This window comes from Fringilla coelebs (assembly GCF_963513975.1).
Source record: "Fringilla coelebs genome assembly, chromosome: 39".
NCBI lineage: Eukaryota > Metazoa > Chordata > Aves > Passeriformes > Fringillidae > Fringilla > Fringilla coelebs.
Genome location: NC_140065.1, coordinates 94,931 through 112,703, shown reverse-complemented (window position 1 = coordinate 112,703; position 17,773 = coordinate 94,931). Strand labels below are relative to the sequence as shown.

At 61.4% G+C, this 17,773-nt stretch overlaps 2 protein-coding genes across 2 annotated transcripts in view; both read right to left on the bottom strand.

Moving 5' to 3' along the window:
• LOC311164859 (histone-lysine N-methyltransferase EHMT2-like) overlaps positions 1-436 on the bottom strand; it is a gene marked incomplete at both ends in the record, with an annotated part of 37,993 nt that extends 37,557 nt beyond the window's left edge. The window contains 2 exons of the mRNA XM_084224494.1: positions 208-379; positions 431-436. Coding sequence (XP_084080620.1) covers positions 208-379; positions 431-436 — 178 coding nt within the window. The remainder of the gene's footprint in view (positions 1-207; positions 380-430) is intronic.
• Positions 437-4,380: 3,944 nt separating this feature from the next.
• ZBTB12 (zinc finger and BTB domain containing 12) lies at positions 4,381-7,327 on the bottom strand (the record flags this gene model as incomplete). Its single annotated transcript, XM_084224514.1, has 1 exon — positions 4,381-7,327. Exon 1 carries the CDS (start codon positions 5,554-5,556, stop codon positions 4,381-4,383), a length of 1,176 nt encoding a protein of 391 aa, XP_084080640.1. The 5' UTR covers positions 5,557-7,327.
• Between the last annotated feature and the right edge of the window lie 10,446 nt (positions 7,328-17,773).

Below are 17,773 nucleotides of genomic sequence, written 5' to 3'. Positions count from 1 at the left end.
CGAGGGTCCCGACGGGAGGGTCCTGAGGGGGAGGGGGAGGGGCAGAGCGCTCCGTGAGGGGAGCGCCCCTCCCCCAAGCGGATCCCGCCCTTCCCCCCGCTCCCAGACACCCCCCGGCTCCCCAAAACCTCTCAAAACCCTCAAAATAACCCCAAAATCGCCTGAAATTGCCCCAAAAAGCGGCCGCGGTGCCGCCTCCCCTCAGACCTCGGCGCCTCCCGCCGCCTCCATCGCCGCCGAGCGCGCCGCGCGCGGTGACGTCAGCACGCAGCGCGAAAGGGCGTGGCCACGCCTTATATGGGTAAAGCCACGCCCACCGCGCGGCGCTTTGTCCTGTAGGATTGGCTCCGCCCACTAAATAAGCCACGCCTTCAGTACACTGAAGCCACGCCCATAGCGTTAAGCCACGCCTAATTCTTGTTTAGGCCACGCCCATTGAGACTTTCTGGAGGATCCGGGAATAAATAAATAAATCCCAAAAAATTAATAAATCACTAAAAATTAATTAATCACCAAAATTAAATCCCCCAAAATTTGAATAAGTAAAAATAAAGTATAAAAATTAATAAAATCTCCCCCAAAAAGGGATAAATCCCCCCAAAATAAACAAACCCCTCCCCAAAAAAATAAATCCTAAAAATAATTGAATAAATCCCCCAAAAATGAAAAATCTCAATAAGTTGAATAAAACCTCCCCAAAAAAAGCCCCCCAAAATAAGCAAACCCCCTCCAAATTAATAAATCATAAAAATAAATAAATAAATCCCCCAAAATCAGCAAATCCCCCCAAAATCAATAAATTCCCAATGACAAATCCATAAAAATTCATAAATCCATTTTAAATTTTTCTTTAAAATCCGTTTATTACAAAAAAAAATTAAAAAAAAAAAATCTGGGTGGAGGGGAGGGGTCCCACGCCCCTCCCCCACCCCAAAAGAGTCTCAAACCCCCCCCCCCCAAAAAAAGGGACCCCCAAAATTTCTCCTCTCTATCCTCTAAACCCCCCCCAAAAAAAACCCAAATTTTGGGGTCCCTTCCCTCCCCCCTATTAAAATTCTCCCGCCCCTCCCCCACCCCTCGATTTCCCCTCCCCCACCCCTCACTACAACCTAAGGGGGGGGTCCCCCCAAATTCTAAAATCTACAAAAAACCCCCCCAAAAAATCAGGGGGACCCCAAAAAAATCAGGGGGAACCCCCTCAAAAAAATCAGGGGGACCCCAAAAATCAGGGGAAACCCCCCAAAAAAATCAGGGGGAACCCCCCCTAAAAAAATCATGAGGAAACCCCCAAAAATTCCCCAAATTTTCCACCAAGGCCTTGGGACCCCCAAATTTACCCTCAGGGGCCAAATTTTGGGGGGAGCCCCCCCGAAAAAAAAATTAAAATTTTTCCCCTTTTTTTTTTGCCCAAAATCCCCAAATTTTTGTCCTTTTTCGGGTTTTTTTGAGCTGGATTTGAAATGGGGACTCCCAAAATTTGTCACCTGGGTGGTCCAGGACCCCAAAATTTGTCACTCAGGTGTCCCCAGGACCCCAAAATTTGTCACCCAGGGGTCACTTCTCATCATTTTGGGGTCACTTCTCATCATTTTGGGGTCATTTTCCATCATTTTGGGGTCATTTCTCATCATTTTGGGGTCATTTCTCATCATTTTGGGGTCATTTTCCATCATTTTGGGGTCACTTTAGGTAATTTCGGGGTCACTCTGGGGTCACTTTGGCCGCCACCCCGGTGGTCACTCCCTCGATGTCCAGCAGGGTCCAGTGTCCGGTGGTCACTCTGTGGTCACTCTGTGGTCACTTTGGGGTCATTCCCCACCATTTTGGGGTTGTTCTTGATCACTTTGGGGTCACTCTGTGGTCACTTTGGCCACCCCAGTGGTCACTCCCTCGATGTCCAGCAGGGCCCAGCGTCCGGTGGTCACTTTGTGGTCACTTTGCCCTCCTTGCCACCCCAGTGGTCACTCCCTCAGTGTCCAGCAGGGTCCAGTGTCCGGTGGTCACTCCCCACCGCTTTGGGGTCACTCTGTGGTCACTTTGGGGTCACTTTGGCCTCCTTGCCATCACCCCAGTGGTCACTCCCTTGATGTCCAGCAGGGTCCAGTGTCCAGTGGTCACTTCCCCCCACTTTGGGGTCATTCCCCATCATTTTGGGGTCGTTCTTGACCATTTTGGGGTCACTTTGGGGTCACTTTGGCCTCCTTGCCATCCCCCAGTGGTCACTCCCTCGATGTCCAGCAGGGTCCAGATGTCCAGTGGTCACTCCCCACCACTCTAGTGGTCACTTCGTGGTCACTTTGGCCTCCTTGCCACCACCCCTGTGGTCACTCCTCAGTGTCCAGCAGGGTCCAGATGTCCAGGGGTCACTTTGGGGTCACTTTGGGGTCACCTTGAGCCACTTTGGGGTCACTTTGAGGGTCCCTTGGTGGTCACTTTGAGGGTCACTTGGTGGTCACTTTGGCCTCCTCACCATCATGCCAGTAGTGACCCCTCAGTGTCCAGCAGGGTCCAGATGTCCAGTGGTCACTTTGAGCCACTTTGGGGTCACTTTGGCCTCCTTGCCACCACCCCAGTGGTCACTCCCTCGATGTCCAGGAGGGTCCAGTGCCCAGCGGTCACTCCCCACCACTCTGGGGTCACTTTGGGGGTCACTTTGTGCCACTCTTGTGGTCACTTCGTGGTCACTTTGGCCTCCTTGCCATCCCCCAGTGGTCACCCCCTCAGTGTCCAGCCCAGATTCAGTGTCCAGCGGTCACTCCCCACCACTTTGGGGTCACTCCCCAGCACTTTGGGGTCACTTTGAGCCACTTTGGGGGTCACTTTGTGCCACCCTGGTGGTCACTTCGTGGTCACTTTGGCCCCCTTGCCACCACCCCTGTGGCCACCCCCTAAATGTCCAGCAGGGTCCAGTGTCCAGTGGTCACTCCCCACCACTTTGGGGTCACTCCCCTCCACTTTGGGGTCACTCCTCTCCACTTTGGGGTCGTTCCCCCCCATTCTGAGGTCACTCCCCATCACTTTGGGGGTCACTTTGTGCCACTCTGGTGGTCACTTCACATCACCCTGGTGGTCACTTGGTGGTCACTTCACCCTCCTCGCCATCCCCCAGGTGGTCACCCCCTCAGTGTCCAGCAGGGATTCAGTGTCCAGTGGTCACTCCCCACCACTTTGGGGTCGTTCCCCCCCATTCTGAGGTCACTCTCCTCCTCTTTAGGGGTCACTTTGTGCCACCCTGGCGGTCACTCGGTGGTCACTCACCCCTCCTCGCCATCCCCCAGGTGGCCACCCCCTCAGTGTCCAGCAGGGATTCAGTGTCCAGCGGTCACTCCCCTCCACTTTGGGGTCACTTTGAGCCACTTTGGGGTCACTTTGAGCCACTTTAGGGGTCACTTTGTGGTCACTTTGCCCCTCCTCGCCATCCCCCAGGTGGTCACCCCCTCAGTGTCCAGCAGGGTCCAGTGTCCAGCGGTCACTCCCCACACTTTGGGGTCACTCCCCTCCACTTTGGGGTCACTCCCCTCCACTTTGGGGTGGTTCCCCCCCATTCTGAGGTCACTCTCCATCACTTTGGGGGTCACTTTGCGCCACCCTGGTGGTCACTCGGTGGTCACTTCACCTTCCTTGCCACCACCCCTGTGGCCACCCCCTCGGTGTCCAGCAGGGTCCAGTGTCCAGTGGTCACTCCCCACCACTCTGGGGTCGTTCCCCCCCATTCTGAGGTCACTCCCCACAACTTTGGGGGTCACTTTAGGCCGCTTTGGGGGTCACTTTGTGCCACTCTGGTGGTCACTTCACATCACCCTGGTGGTCACTCAGTGGTCACTTTGCCCTCCTTGCCATCCCCCAGGTGGTCACCCCCTCAGTGTCCAGCAGGGTCCAGTGTCCAGCGGTCACTCCCCACCACTCTGGGGTCGTTCCCCCCCATTCTGAGGTCACTCTCCATCACTTTGGGGGTCACTTTGTGCCACCCTGGTGGTCACTCGGTGGTCACTCGCCCCTCCTCACCATCCCCCAGGTGGCCACCCCCTCAGTGTCCAGCAGGGTCCAGTGTCCAGTGGTCACTCCCCTCCACTTTGGGGTCGTTCCCCCCCATTCTGAGGTCACTCCCCACAACTTTGGGGGTCACTTTAGGCCGCTTTGGGGGTCACTTTGTGCCACTCTGGTGGTCACTTCACATCACCCTGGCGGTCACTCAGTGGTCACTCGCCCCTCCTCACCATCCCCCAGGTGGTCACCCCCTCACCATCCACCACCTGACCCCTCACTCCCCTCCCTCCACCCCCACCCCTCCACCCCCTCCTCACCCGGGAGAGAACCCAGCACCCCCCTCGCTCCCCCACCCCCACCCCCCACCACGCCGGGCCCTCCCCCACCCCAACATCAACGCATCACCACCCCTCCCTCGGCCCCTCCGGCTTCCAGAACGTTCTGCGCCGTGGTTTTGCCGTGCTGCTCCTTCAGGTGCCGCCGGATCGCCGGCTTGTGGGCGAACCTGACATCACAATAAGAGCACCTGTAGGGCCTGGCGCCGCTGTGCAGGTTCAGGTGGTCGTGCAGCGTGGATTTCTGCGTGAAGCTCTTGCCGCAGACGCCGCAGCCGTGCGATTTGACGCCCCGGTGCACGTTCATGTGCCGGTTCAGGTTGCTGCTGTGGTTGAACTGCTTCCCGCAGCGCGGGCACATGAACACGAAGTGCTGCGCCCGCATGTGGAACACCAACTTCTCCACGCCCTGGAAGCTCTCCCCGCACTTCCCGCACCGGGATGACGACGATGACGATGACGATGATGATGATGGCGTGGGTGTAACCGTGGTGGACGTACCCACACCACCTTGGCTGCCCGGCGGCTCCTCGCTGGTGGCCACGGTGCTGTTACCACCACCTCCAGGGAAGATGACCAAACCTTCCCCCTCGGCATCCTCGGCCAAGCTGTAGCACGCCTTGACCACCCCCAGCTGCGCCGTGGCGTTGTCCGGCGCCGCCGCCGCCGCCGCGCCCGCTCCGGCCGCCCCTTGCGCCGCCTCTCCGCCCGCCACCGCCGGCCACCTCCTCCCGCGCCGCCGCGTGGCCGGCTCCACCTTGACGATACACACATCCGTCGCATCCTCCTCATCCTCCTCATCCTCATCCTCCTCCGCTTTCGGCACCTGCACCGGCGCGGTGGGGGACGGCTGGATGAACCTCGCCAGCGCCCCCCTGCACCTCTCCACCACGTGCTCCATCTGCAGGTAGCTGGCGGCCGTCAGGTAATTCACCAAATCCCTTCCGGCGAATTCCAGCGCCCCGGTGTAGCAGGAGAGCAGCAGGTCGGCCAGCACGCGGGCGCTGTGGGCCAGCGAGACGCGCAGCTCGGCGGCGGGGTTGAGCAGGAACTGGTCGCGCAGGAAGGGCGAGCAGGCGGCCAGGATGACGCGGTGGCCGCGGAAGCGCAGGCTGCGCGCCACGATGGTCACGTCGCAGAATCGCTCCTCCGCCCGCAGCCGCGTCATCGAGCGCAGCGCCGCCGCCTCGTGGCCCGGCAGCTGGAAACGCAGCAGCTCGGCGCAGGAGGACATGGTGGGGGGCACTGGGGGGGGACTGGGAGGGACTGGGAGTACAGTTACGGGGACTGGGAGGGACTGGGAGGGGAGTTATGGGGACTGGGAGGGACTGGGAGGGACTGGGAGGGGAGTTATGGGGACTGGGAGGGAATGGGAGGGATTGGGAGGGACTGGGAGTACAGTTATGGGGACTGGGAGGGACTGGGAGGGACTGAGAGTACAGTTATGGGGACTGGGAGGGATTGGGAGGGACTGGGAATGGAGTTATGGGGACTGGGAGGGACTGGGAGGGACTGGGAGCAAGGATATAGGGACTGGGAGGGACTGGGAGTACAGTTATGGGGACTGGGAGGGCAGTTATGGGCACTGGGAGGGACTGGGAGGGATTGGGAGGGACTGGGAGGGATTGGGAGGGACTGGGAGTACAGTTATGGGGACTGGGAGGGACTGGGAGGGACTGGGAGGGACTGGGGGGGACTAGGAGGGACTAGGAGGGGAGTTATGGGCACTGGGAGGGACTGGGAGGGGAGTTATGGGGACTGGGAGGGACTGGGAAGGACTGGGAGTGGAGTTATGGGCACTGGGAGGGACTGGGATGGACTGGGAGTGGAGTGATGGGCACTGGGAGGGACTGGGAGGGACTGGGAGGGACTGGGAATGGAGTTATGGGGACTGGGAGGAACTGGGAGGGGAGTTATGGGGACTGGGAGTACAGTTATGGGCACTGGAAGGGAGTGGGGGGGGACTGGGAGGGACTGGGAGGGGAGTTATGGGCACTGGGAGGGACTGGGAGTACAGTTATGGGGACTGGGAGGGACTGGGAGGGATTGGGAGGGACTGGGAGTACAGTTATAGGGGATTGAGAGGGACTGGGAGGGACTGGGAGGGACTGGGAGTACAGTTATGGGCACTGGGAGGGACTGGGAGGGACTGGGAGTACAGTTATGAGGACTGGGAGGGACTGGGAGAGCAGTTATAGGCACTGGGAGGGACTGGGAGGGACTGGGAGGGGAGTTATGGGCACTGGGAGGGACTGGGAGGGACTGGGAGTGGAGTGATGGGCACTGGGAGGCACTGGGAGGGACTGGGAAGGACTGGGAGTACAGTTATGGGCACTGGGAGGGACTGGGAGGGATTGGGAGGGACTGGGAGTACAGTTATGGGGACTGGGAGGGACTGGGAAAGACTGGGAGGGGAGTTATGGGCACTGGGATGGACTGGGGGGCACTGGGAGTGGAGTTATTGGGACTGGGAGGGACTGGGAGGGACTGGGAGTACAGTTATGGGGACTGGAAGGGACTGGGAGGGACTGGGAGTACAGTTATGGGGACTGGGAGGGACTGGGAATGGAGCTGTAGGGACTGGGAGGGCACTGGGAGGGCACTGGGGGGGAATGGGATGGACTGGGAGTGGGAGTTTTGGGGACTGGGAGTTACTGGGAGTAACTGGGAGCACTGGGAAAGAGTGATGGGGGTCACTGGGAGCTACTGGGAGCACTGGGAGGGTCACTGGGAGTTACTGGGAGCACTGGGGGGGTTACTCGGAGTAACTGGGAGCACTGGGAAAGAGTGATGGGGGTCACTGGGAGTTACTGGGAACAACTGGGAGCACTAGGGGGGTTACTGGGAGTAACTGGGAAGGGGTGATGGGGTCACTGGGAGTTACTGGGAGCAACTGGGAGCACTGGGAGGGTCACCGAGCTGTACTGGGAGTAACTGGGAAGGGATGATGGGGTTCACTGGGAGTTACTGGGAGTTACTGGGAGCACTGGGAGGGTCACCGGGAGTTACTGGGAGCACTGGGGGGGTTACTGGGCGTTACTGGGAGCACTGATGGGGGGGTGGGGGAGGCTCCGGGAGTCACGTGGCTGCACCTGCAGAAAGATTGGGGGGGGGGGGGAGGGGCGCCAACACCGAGTGAGGAGATGGGGGGAGGGGAAACCAAGGCCGCGCCGTGACGTCACCGCGCGCGGCCGCCCCCCCCCCTCCCTCACCAACCCCCCCCCCACCAAACCACCGCTTCCCTTTCCCCTCCCCCACCTCCCCAACCCCCCTCCCGGGGCCTTGCTCGTCCCCTTCATCCCCCTCCGGTACCGGCTGAGCCTCGGGCCCGGGGCAGCGAGCGGGCGGCGGCGGGAGGGACGGAGGGGGCGCGCGCGGGGCATTGTGGGACACAGGCGGACCCCCCCTTCCCCTCACGGCCGCGGGGGATTGTGGGATACAGGCGGACCCCCCCTTCCCCTCACGGCCGCGGGGGATTCTGGGATACAGGCGGACCCCCCCTTCCCCTCACGGCCGCGGGGGATTCTGGGATACAGGCGGACCCCCCCTTCCCCTCACGGCCGCGGGGGATTCTGGGATGCGGGAGGACCGCGTGACGTCACTGAGAGCGACGGCGCGGCGGTGTTGCCATGGTGACGGGGCCGTGAGGGGAAAGGGCGGGAAAATGGGGAAAAGTGGTTAAAAAATGGGGAAAAACGGTTTAAAAATGGGGAAAAACGGTTAAAAATCGTGGGAAACGGTCATGAAAGGGCTTTAAATCGCGACAAACGGTCACGAAGTGGCCCAAAAATCGGTCAGAAAATCATCAAAAAATCGGTGAGAGAAGACGGGGCCATGTCGCGACAGCGGCGCCGCTTTTTGGGGACGTTTATTGACACAGGCGAGCGGTGCCACCCCTCGGGGACACCCGGGGGTGTCACTGGGTGCCGCCCCTCCCCCCTGTCGCCGCTGTCGCGGGGGGCGTGGCCTTGTCCTTGTCGCCGCCTCTGTCGCCGATATGTCCTCCGGTATCGCCGCTGTCGCCGCCTCTATCGCCGCTATCGCCGCCTCTATCGCGACTGTCGCCGCTGTCGCCTCCGGGCCAGACGGGCAGGGGCGGCCACGGCGCGAGGGGGAGCCCCGGGGGGGGGAGGGGCTGGGGGGAGGGGCTGGGGGAGCCCTGGGGGGCTCCGGGGGGGGAGGGGCGGCGGCGGTCGGCCATGGCTGGGGGGGGGAGGGGCGGCGGTGAGCGCCAGTGACCCCCCCAGTGACCCCCAGTTCATCCCAGTTCATCCCAGTGACCCCCCAGTGACCCCCAGTTCATCCCAGTGACCCCCAGTTCATCCCAGTGACCCCCAGTTCTTCCCAGTGCCTCTCAGTGACCCCCAGTGCCTCCCAGTGACCCCCCCAGTGACCCCCAGTTCATCCCAGTTCATCCCAGTGACCCCCAGTTCATCCCAGTGACCCCCAGTTCATCCCAGTTCATCCCAGTGACCCCCAGTTCATCCCAGTGACCCCCAGTTCATCCCAGTTCATCCCAGTGACCCCCCGTTCATCCCAGTTCATCCCAGTGACCCCCCAGTTCATCCCAGTGACCCCCCAGTGACCCCCAGTTCATCCCAGTGACCCCCAGTTCATCCCAGTGACCCCCAGTTCATCCCAGTTCATCCCAGTGACCCCCCGTTCATCCCAGTCCCCTCCAGTTCATCCCAGTTTGGTCCCAGTTCATCCCAGTGACCCCCAGTTAATTCCCAGTTCATCTCAGTGACCCCCAGTTCATTCCCAGTGACCCCCAGTTCATTCCCAGTGACCCCCAGTTCATTCCCAGTAACTCCCAGTGCCCTCCCAGTGACCCCCAGTCCATCCCAGTTTGGTCCCAGTTCATTCCCAGTTCATCCCAGTCCCCCCCAGTTTATTCCCAGTTCATCCAAGTTTGGTCCCAATGATTCCCAGTGCCTCCCAGTTCATTCCCAGTCCCTCCCAGTTCCCCCCAGTTCATCCGCAGTCCCCCCAGTCCATTCCCAGTCCCTTCCAGTGCCCCCCAGTCCCTCCCAGTCCGCTCCCAGTCCATCCCAGTTCATTCCCACTGCACCCCAGTCCCCCCCAGTCAATTCCCAGTCCCTCCCAGTCCATTCCCAGTCCCCCCCAGTCCATTCCCAGTCCCCCCAGTCCATTCCCAGTCCCCCCCAGTTCATTCCCAGTCCCCCCAGTACCTGCCCGGTCCCTCCTGAGCCACACTGGGAGCAAACTGGGAGTAAACTGGGAGCACTGGGAGGGCTCTTAAAGCCTCCGGGGGGGGGGGGAGGGGCGAGGGGTCCCCCCAGGCAGGGGTGGGGGAGGGGGTGGGGGAGGGGCCGTGACTCAGTTCCGGCATTTCCTGCGCCGGGGGGGGGGGGGGGGGGGGGGGGGATGGGGGAGGTTTTGGGGACCCTCCCCCCCCCCCCCCGACCCAAAATTTGGGACAGTCCAGGTGTGACCCCCCCCCCAAAAAAAAAACTTGGAATGATCCAGGTGTGAGCCCACCAAAAATTTGGGAATTTCCAGGGGTGTTCCCCCCCCTCCCCCCCAAAATTTTGGATGATCCAGGTGTGACCCCCCCCTAAAAATATATTGGAATGTTCCAGGTGTGTCCCCTCCCCAAATTCCGGCGGTTCCAGGTGTGTCCCCCCCAATTTGGGGTTGGAACCGGCCGGACTGGGAGCACTGGGAGCGCTGGTTTGGGGGTGGGGCCGGACTGGGTGCACTGGTTTGGGGGCGGGGCCAGACTGGGAGCGCTGGTTTGGGGGGCGGGGCCGGACTGGGAGCGCTGGTTTGGGGGCGGGGGATGGGGCAGAGGGTGGTCCCAGTATTCCCAGTATCCCCAGTGTCCCTGTCCCAGTATCCCCAGTGTCCCCATCCCAGTATCCCCAGTATCCCCAGTATCCCATCCCACTGTTCCCAGTATTCCCAGTATCCCCATCCCAGTATCCCCAGTATCCTCAGTATCCCGTCCCAGTATCCCCAGTATCCTCAATATCCCATCCCAGTATCCCCATCCCAGTATTCCCAGTATCTCCAGTATCCTCAATATCCCATCCCAGTATCCCCATCCCAGTATTCCCAGTATCCTCAGTATCCCATCCCAGTATCCCCATCCCAGTATCCCCAGTATTCCCGGTATCCCCATCCCAGTATCCCCAGTATCCCCAGTATCCTCAGTATCCCATCCCAGTATCCCCAGTATCCCATCCCAGTGTTCCCAGTATCCCCAGTATTCCCAGTATCCCCAGTATCCCCATCCCAGTATTCCCAGTATTCCCAGTGTTCCCAGTATCCTCACTATCCCCATCCCAGTGTCCCCATCCCAGTATTCCCAGTACCCTCAGTATCCCATCCCAGTATCCCCAGTATCCCCATCCCAGTATCCCCAGTATCCCATCCCAGTATCCCCAATATCCCCAGTATCCCCATCCCAGTGTTCCCAGTATCCCCAGTCCCCCCAGTCCCCCACCACATTTGGGGACAGCGATGAGGCCGGGGACGGATCCAAGACTTTATTTGGGACCCACTGGGACCCTCTGGGACCCTCTGGGATCCACCGGGACCCCTCCCCAGCGCCCCCCACACCCCTCCCCCTCCCTGGATCCCGGCTCGGATCCTTCGGGATCCTTTGGAATCCTTCTGGATCCTTTGGAATCCTTCCGGATCCTTCGTGACCCGCCGGGACCCTCTGGGATCCACCGAGACCCCTCCCCTATTTCCGGCACCTCCCACACCCATCCCCATCCCTGGATCCCAGCTCGGATCCTTCGGGATCCTTTGGAATCCTTCCGGATCCTTCGGGATCCACCGGGACCCCTCCCCTATTTCCGGCACTCCCTGCACCCATCCCCCCCCATCCCTGGATCCCGGCTCGGATCCTTTGGAATCCTTCGGGATCCTTTGGAATCCTTCGGGATCCTTTGGAATCCTTCCGGATCCTTCGGGATCCGCCGGGACCCCTCCCCTATTTCCGGCACCCCCCACACCCATCCCCCTCCCCAGAGCTGGATCCCGGCTCGGGCTCGGCCCTGGATCCCTGGGAGGATCCCTGGGCGGATTCCAGGGCAGATCCCTGCCTGGATCCCTGACCGGATCCCTGTCCGTACCCCTGTCCAGATCCCTGTCCGTACCCCTGTCCGTACCCCTGTCCAGATCCCTGTCCGTACCCCTGGCTGTATCCCTGACCGGATCCCTGTCCGTACCCCTGTCCGTATCCCTGTCCGTACCCCTGTCCGTACCCTTGGCTGTATCCCTGACCAGATCCTTGTCCGTACCCCTGTCCGGATCCCTGAGTGGATCCCAGGGCGGATCCCGGCCCCCGGCGGATGGGGAAGCGCCCCCCGATGCGGGCGGGGTGGCGCAGCCCCGGCACGAAGGGGATCCCGGGGTTCTTGTAGCCGGGGCGCTGACGGGATCCCCCCACGGATCCCCCCAAGGAGCCCGAGTCCCCTCCGAAGGATCCCCAATCCCCTCCGTAGGATCCTGATCCACCCCCGTAGGATCCCGAGGATCCCCCATAAGATCCTGATCCACCCCCGTAGGATCCTGATCCCCCATAAGATCCCGAGGATCCCCCATAGGATCCCGAGGATCCCCCATAAGATCCTGAGGATCCCCCATAAGATCCCAGTCCCCCGTAGGATCCTGGTCTGCCCTGGGATCCTGAGGATCCCCCATAAGATCCCAATCCCCCGTAGGATCCTGGCCTGCCCTGGGATCCCCCATAAGATCCCGAGGATCCCCCATAGGATCCCAATCCCCCGTAGGATCCCGGTCTGCCCTGGGATCCTGATCCACCCCCGTAGGATCCCGAGGATCCCCCATAAGATCCCGAGGATCCCCCATAGGATCCCAATCCCCCATAGGATCCCGGTCTGCCCTGCGATCCCGATCCCCCATAAGATCCTGAGGATCCCCCATAAGATCCCAATCCTCCATAGGATCCCGGTCTGCCTCCATACGATCCTGGTCTGACCTGGGATCCCCCATAAGATCCTGAGGATCCCCCATAGGATCCTGAGCCACCCCCATAGGATCCCGGCCTGCCCTGGGACCCTGATCCCCCATAGGATCCCGAGGATCCCCCATAAGATCCCAATCCCCCATAGGATCCTGGTCTGCCACCATAGGATCCTGGTCTGCCCTGGGATCCCCCATAAGATCCTGAGGATCCCCCATAGGATCCCAATCCCCCATAAGATCCTGGTCTGCCCTGGGATCCCGATCCACCCCCATAGGATCCCGACCCTCCATAGGATCCCGGACCACCCCCATGGGATCCCAATCCCCCATAGGATCCCGGTCTGCCCCCATAGGATCCTGGTCTGCCCTGGGATCCCCCATAAGATCCTGAGGATCCCCCATAGGATCCCGAGGATCCCCCATAAGATCCCAATCCCCCGTAGGATCCCGGTCTGCCCCCGTAGGATCCCGGTCTGCCCTGCGATCCCGATCCCCCATAGGATCCCGAGGATCCCCCATATGATCCCGAGGATCCCCCATAAGATCCCGAGGATCCCCCATAAGATCCGGACCCTCCGTAGGATCCCACCTCATCCCCGTAGGATCCCGAGGATCCCCCGTAGGAGCCGGATCCGCCTCCCCCCTGGGATCCGGGCCTGCCCGATCCGGATCCGGGTCTCCCTGATCCAGATCCGGGTCTTCCCGATCCGGATCCGCCTCCCCCTTGGGATCCAGGCCTGCCTGATCCAGATCCGGGTTTTCCTGATCCTATTTCTCCCTGGGATCCGGGTCTGCCCGATCCTGATCCAGATCCAGATCCGGGTCTGCCTGATCCAGATCCGGGTCTGCCCGATCCGGATCCAGGTCGGCCGGATCCGGATCCGTAGGAGCCCGAGCCGGATCCCGATCCGTAGGATCCCGAATTCCCTCCGTAGGATCCCGAATTTCCCCCGTAGGATCCCGATCCCCCGTAAGATCCCGAATTCCCAGAGGATCCCAATCCGTAAGATCCCGAATTTCCCCCGTAGGATCCCGAATTTCCATGGGATCCCGAATTCCCTCCGTAGGATCCCGAATTTCCCCCATAAGATCCCGAATTCCCTCCATAGGATCCTGAGCTTCCATAGGATCCTGAACTTCCTCCATAGGATCCCGAACTTCCAGAGGATCCCGAATTCCCTCCATAGGATCCCGAATTTCCCCCGTAAGATCCCGAATTTCCGGAGGATCCCGATCCCCCGTAGGATCCCGCATTTCCCCCGTAGGATCCCGCGCTCCCGGCTGATCCCGATGATCCCGAAGCCGATCCCGATCCGCCGTGTCCGGGTCGGCCCCCGGGGCACTCGGGGGATCCCGATCCCGATGATCCCGACGAGGATCCCGACGATCCCGATCCCAGCTGGGGGCTGAGCAGCCCCAGCGGATCCTTGCAGGGATCCACCCCGGCCGTCAGCGGCGCCAGGGATCCGGGATCAGACCCGGAACCGGAACCGGAACCGGAACCGGGGCGGGCGCAGAGCACGGCGGTGCCTGGGGGGAGGGGAGGGTTCAGGGGGAGCCAGCACGGACCAGTTTGGACCAGTTTGGACCAGTTCCCGGCCCAGTCTGTCCCATGTTCTGTATTAGTCGTTCCCAGTTCATCCCAGTTCATTCCAGTTCATCCCAGTCCCTCCCAGTCCATCCCAGTCCATCCCAGTTCATCCCAGTCCATCCCAGTCCATCCCAGTCCCTCCCAGTTCATCCTAGTTCATTCCAATCCGTCCCAGTCCCTCCCAGTCCATCCCAGTTCAGCCCAGTTCATCCCAGCTCATCCCAGTCCATCCCAGTTCATTCCAGTCCCTCCCAGTCCATCCCAGTCCATCCCAGTTCATTCCAGTCCCTCCCAGTCCATCCCAGTCCATCCCAGTTCATCCCAGTCCATCCCAGTTCAGCCCAGTTCATCCCAGTCCATCCCAGTCCCATCCCAGTCCATCCCAGTCCCTCCCAGTTCAACCCAGTCCATCCCAGTCCCTCCCAGTCCATCCCAGGTCCCATCCCAGTCCATCCCAGTTCATCCCAGTCTCTCCCAGTCCATCCCAGTCCCATCCCAGTCCCTCCCAGTCCATCCCAGTCCCTCCCAGTCCCTCCCAGTCCATCCCAGTCCCTCCCAGTCTATCCCAGTCCCTCCCAGTCCATCCCAGTCCCTCTCAGTTCATCCCAGTTCATTCCAATCCGTCCCAGTCCCTCCCAGTCCATCCCAGTTCATCCCAGTCCCTCCCAGTCCATCCCAGTCCATCCCAGTCCCTCCCAGTCCATCCGAGTTCAGCCCAGTTCATCCCAGTCCATCCCAGTCACCGCAGCCCCTCCCAGATTCCGTATCCCTCACTCCCAGTCCCTCCCAGTCCCTCCCAGTTCCTGTCCCAGTTAATTCCCAGTTCATCCCAGTTCATCCCAGTTCATCCCAGTCACCACAGCCCCTCCCAGATTCCGTATCCATCATTCCCAGTCCCTCCCAGTGCTCCCAGTCCATCCCAGTTCATCCCAAATTCCCTATCGCTCCATCTCCGTCATTCCCAGTCCCTCCCAGTTCCTCCCAGTCCCTCCCATTTCCTGTCCCAGTTCCCCTCCCTGACCTTATCCCCAGTCCCCGTTCCCAGTTCCCTCCCAGTCCATCCCAGTCTCCATCCCAGTTCCCTCCCAGTTCATCCCAGTCCACCCCAGCTCTCCATATCTCCATTCCCAGTCCCCCCAGTCCATCCCAGTTCACTCCCAGTCCACCCCAGTCCATCCCAGTCTCAATCCCAGTCTCCATCCCAGTTCCCCATATCTCCATCCCAGTCCATCCCAGTTCCCATCACTGTTCATTCCCAGTCCATCCCAGTCCCCCCCAGTCCATCCCAGTCCATCCCAGTCCCCCCCAGTCCATTCCCAGTCCCCCCCAGTCCCTCCCAGTCCATCCCAGTCTATCCCAGTCCCCCCCAGTCCATCCCAGTCCATCCCAGTCCCCCCCCAGTCCATCCCAGTTCCATCCCAGTTCCCCATATCTCCATCCCAGTCCATCCCAGTTCCCATCCCAGTTCCCCATATCTCTGTCCCAGTTCCATTCCCAGTCTCCCCCAGTCCATTCCCAGTCCCCCCCAGTTCATCCCAGTTCCATCCCAGTCCGTCCCAGTTCCATTCCCAGTCCATCCCAGTCTCTCTAAGTCTCTCCCAGTCCCCCCAGTCCATCCCAGTCCCCCCCAGTCCATCCCTGTCCCCCCCAGTTCCCATCCCAGTCCCTCCCAGTCCCCCCCAGTCCATTCCCAGTTCATCCCGGTTCCCCATATCTCCATCCCAGTTCATCCCAGTTCCCCCCAGTCCATCCCAGTCCATCCCAGTGCCCCCCAGTCCATCCCAGTCCATCCCAGTTCCCCCCCAGTCCATCCCAGTCCATCCCAGTGCCCCCCAGTTCCATTCCCAGTCCATCCCAGTTCCCCCCCAGTCCATCCCAGTCCATCCCAGTTCCCCCCCAGTCCATCCCAGTCCATCCCAGTGCCCCCCAGTTCCATTCCCAGTCCATCCCAGTCCATCCCAGTTCCCCATATCTCCGTCCCAGTTCCATTCCCAGTCTATCCCAGTTCCCCCCCAGTCCATCCCAGTTCCCCCCCAGTCCCTCCCAGTCCATCCCAGTTCCCCATATCTCTGTCCCAGTTCCATTCCCAGTCTCCCCCAGTCCACTCCCAGTCCCCCCCAGTTCATCCCAGTTCCATCCCAGTCTATCCCAGTCCATTCCCAGTCCATCCCAGTTTCATTCCCAGTCCATTCCCAGTCCCTCCCAGTCCCTCCCAGTCCATCCCAGTCTATCCCAGTCCCCCCCAGTCCATCCCAGTCCATCCCAGTCCCTCCCAGTCCCCCCCAGTCCATTCCCAGTTCATCCCGGTTCCCCATATCTCCATCCCAGTTCATCCCAGTTCCCCCCAGTCCATCCCAGTTCCCCCCAGTCCATCCCAGTCCATCCCAGTCTCACCCAGCAGCAGCAGCAGCACCGGGGGCCGGCGGGGCCCGGGCGGAGCCATCGGGGCCAGGTGAGCCCAGGTGGGGCCAGGTGAGCCCAGGTGGGGCCAGGTGAGCCCAGGTGGGGACAGGTGAGCCCAGGTGGGGACAGGAGGGGACAGGAGGGACCCGGGGCCACCTTAAATAGCCCAGGTGAGGGGGGAGGGGCCCAGGTGAGGCTGGGGAGGCTCCACCCACCCCCCAAATCCTCTGAGTCACCGGGATTGACCCGCTTGGGGTGGGGGGACACACCTGGGACACACCTGGGGACAGCGGGGACACACCTGGGGACAGCAGGGATACACCTGGCACACCTGGGGGGACACCTGGGGGGATAGGGACACACCTGGGGGGATGGAGACACACCTGGGGGGATGGAGACACACCTGGGGGGGGATGGGGACACACCTGGGGACAGCGGGGACACACCTGGGGACAGCAGGGATACACCTGAGACACCTGGGGGACACCTGGGGGGGATGGGGACACACCTGGGGACAGCAGGGATACACCTGAGACACCTGGGGGACACCTGGGGGTACACCTGGGGGGGATGGGGACACACCTGGGGGGAGGGGGACACACCTGGGACACACCTGGGGACAGCGGGGACACACCTGGGGACATTCCCAGGGTACACCTGAGACACCTGGGGGACAGCGGGGACAGCTGGGGGGGATGGGGACACACCTGGGGGGATGGAGACACACCTGGGGACAGCGGGGACACACCTGGGGACATAGCTGGGGACAGCAGGGGTGTCAGGGACACACCTGGGGACACACCTGGGGTACACCTGAGACACCTGGAGCGCACCTGGGGGGATGGGGACACACCTGGAGACACCTTGGGACACCTGGGGGGGATGGAGACACACCTGGGGACACACCTGAGACACCTGGGGGGACACCTGGGGGGCATGGGGGCACACCTGGGGACAGCGGGGGATGTCTGGGACACACCTGGGGGTACATCTGAGACACCTGGGGGACACCTGGGAGGATGGGGACACACCTGGGGTACACCTGGGGACACCTGTGCAGAAATTGGGATACCTGGAGCACAACTGAGATCCACGTGGGGGCACACCTGGGATATCTGGGGCACACCTGGGGGGACACTGGGACACCTGGGTCACACCTGGGGGTGGATTGGGACACCTGGAGCACATCTGGAGCACACCTGGAGCACACCTGGATCACGCCTGGGGGTGGATTGAGATATTTGGGTCACACCTGGAGCACACCTGGGGCATCACCTGATTCTCCCCCAGCTGAGGGGGGTCAGGGCTCACCTGCCCAGGTGTGGGGTTACCTGTCCAGGATCAGGGTCAGGATTTGGGGCTCACCTGCCCAGGTGTGGGGTCAGATTTTGGGCTCACCTGCCCATCTGTGGGGTCAGGGCTCACCTGGCTGGGATCAGGGTCAGATTTGGGGCTCACCTGCCCAGGTGTGACCTCACCTGTCCAGGATCAGGGC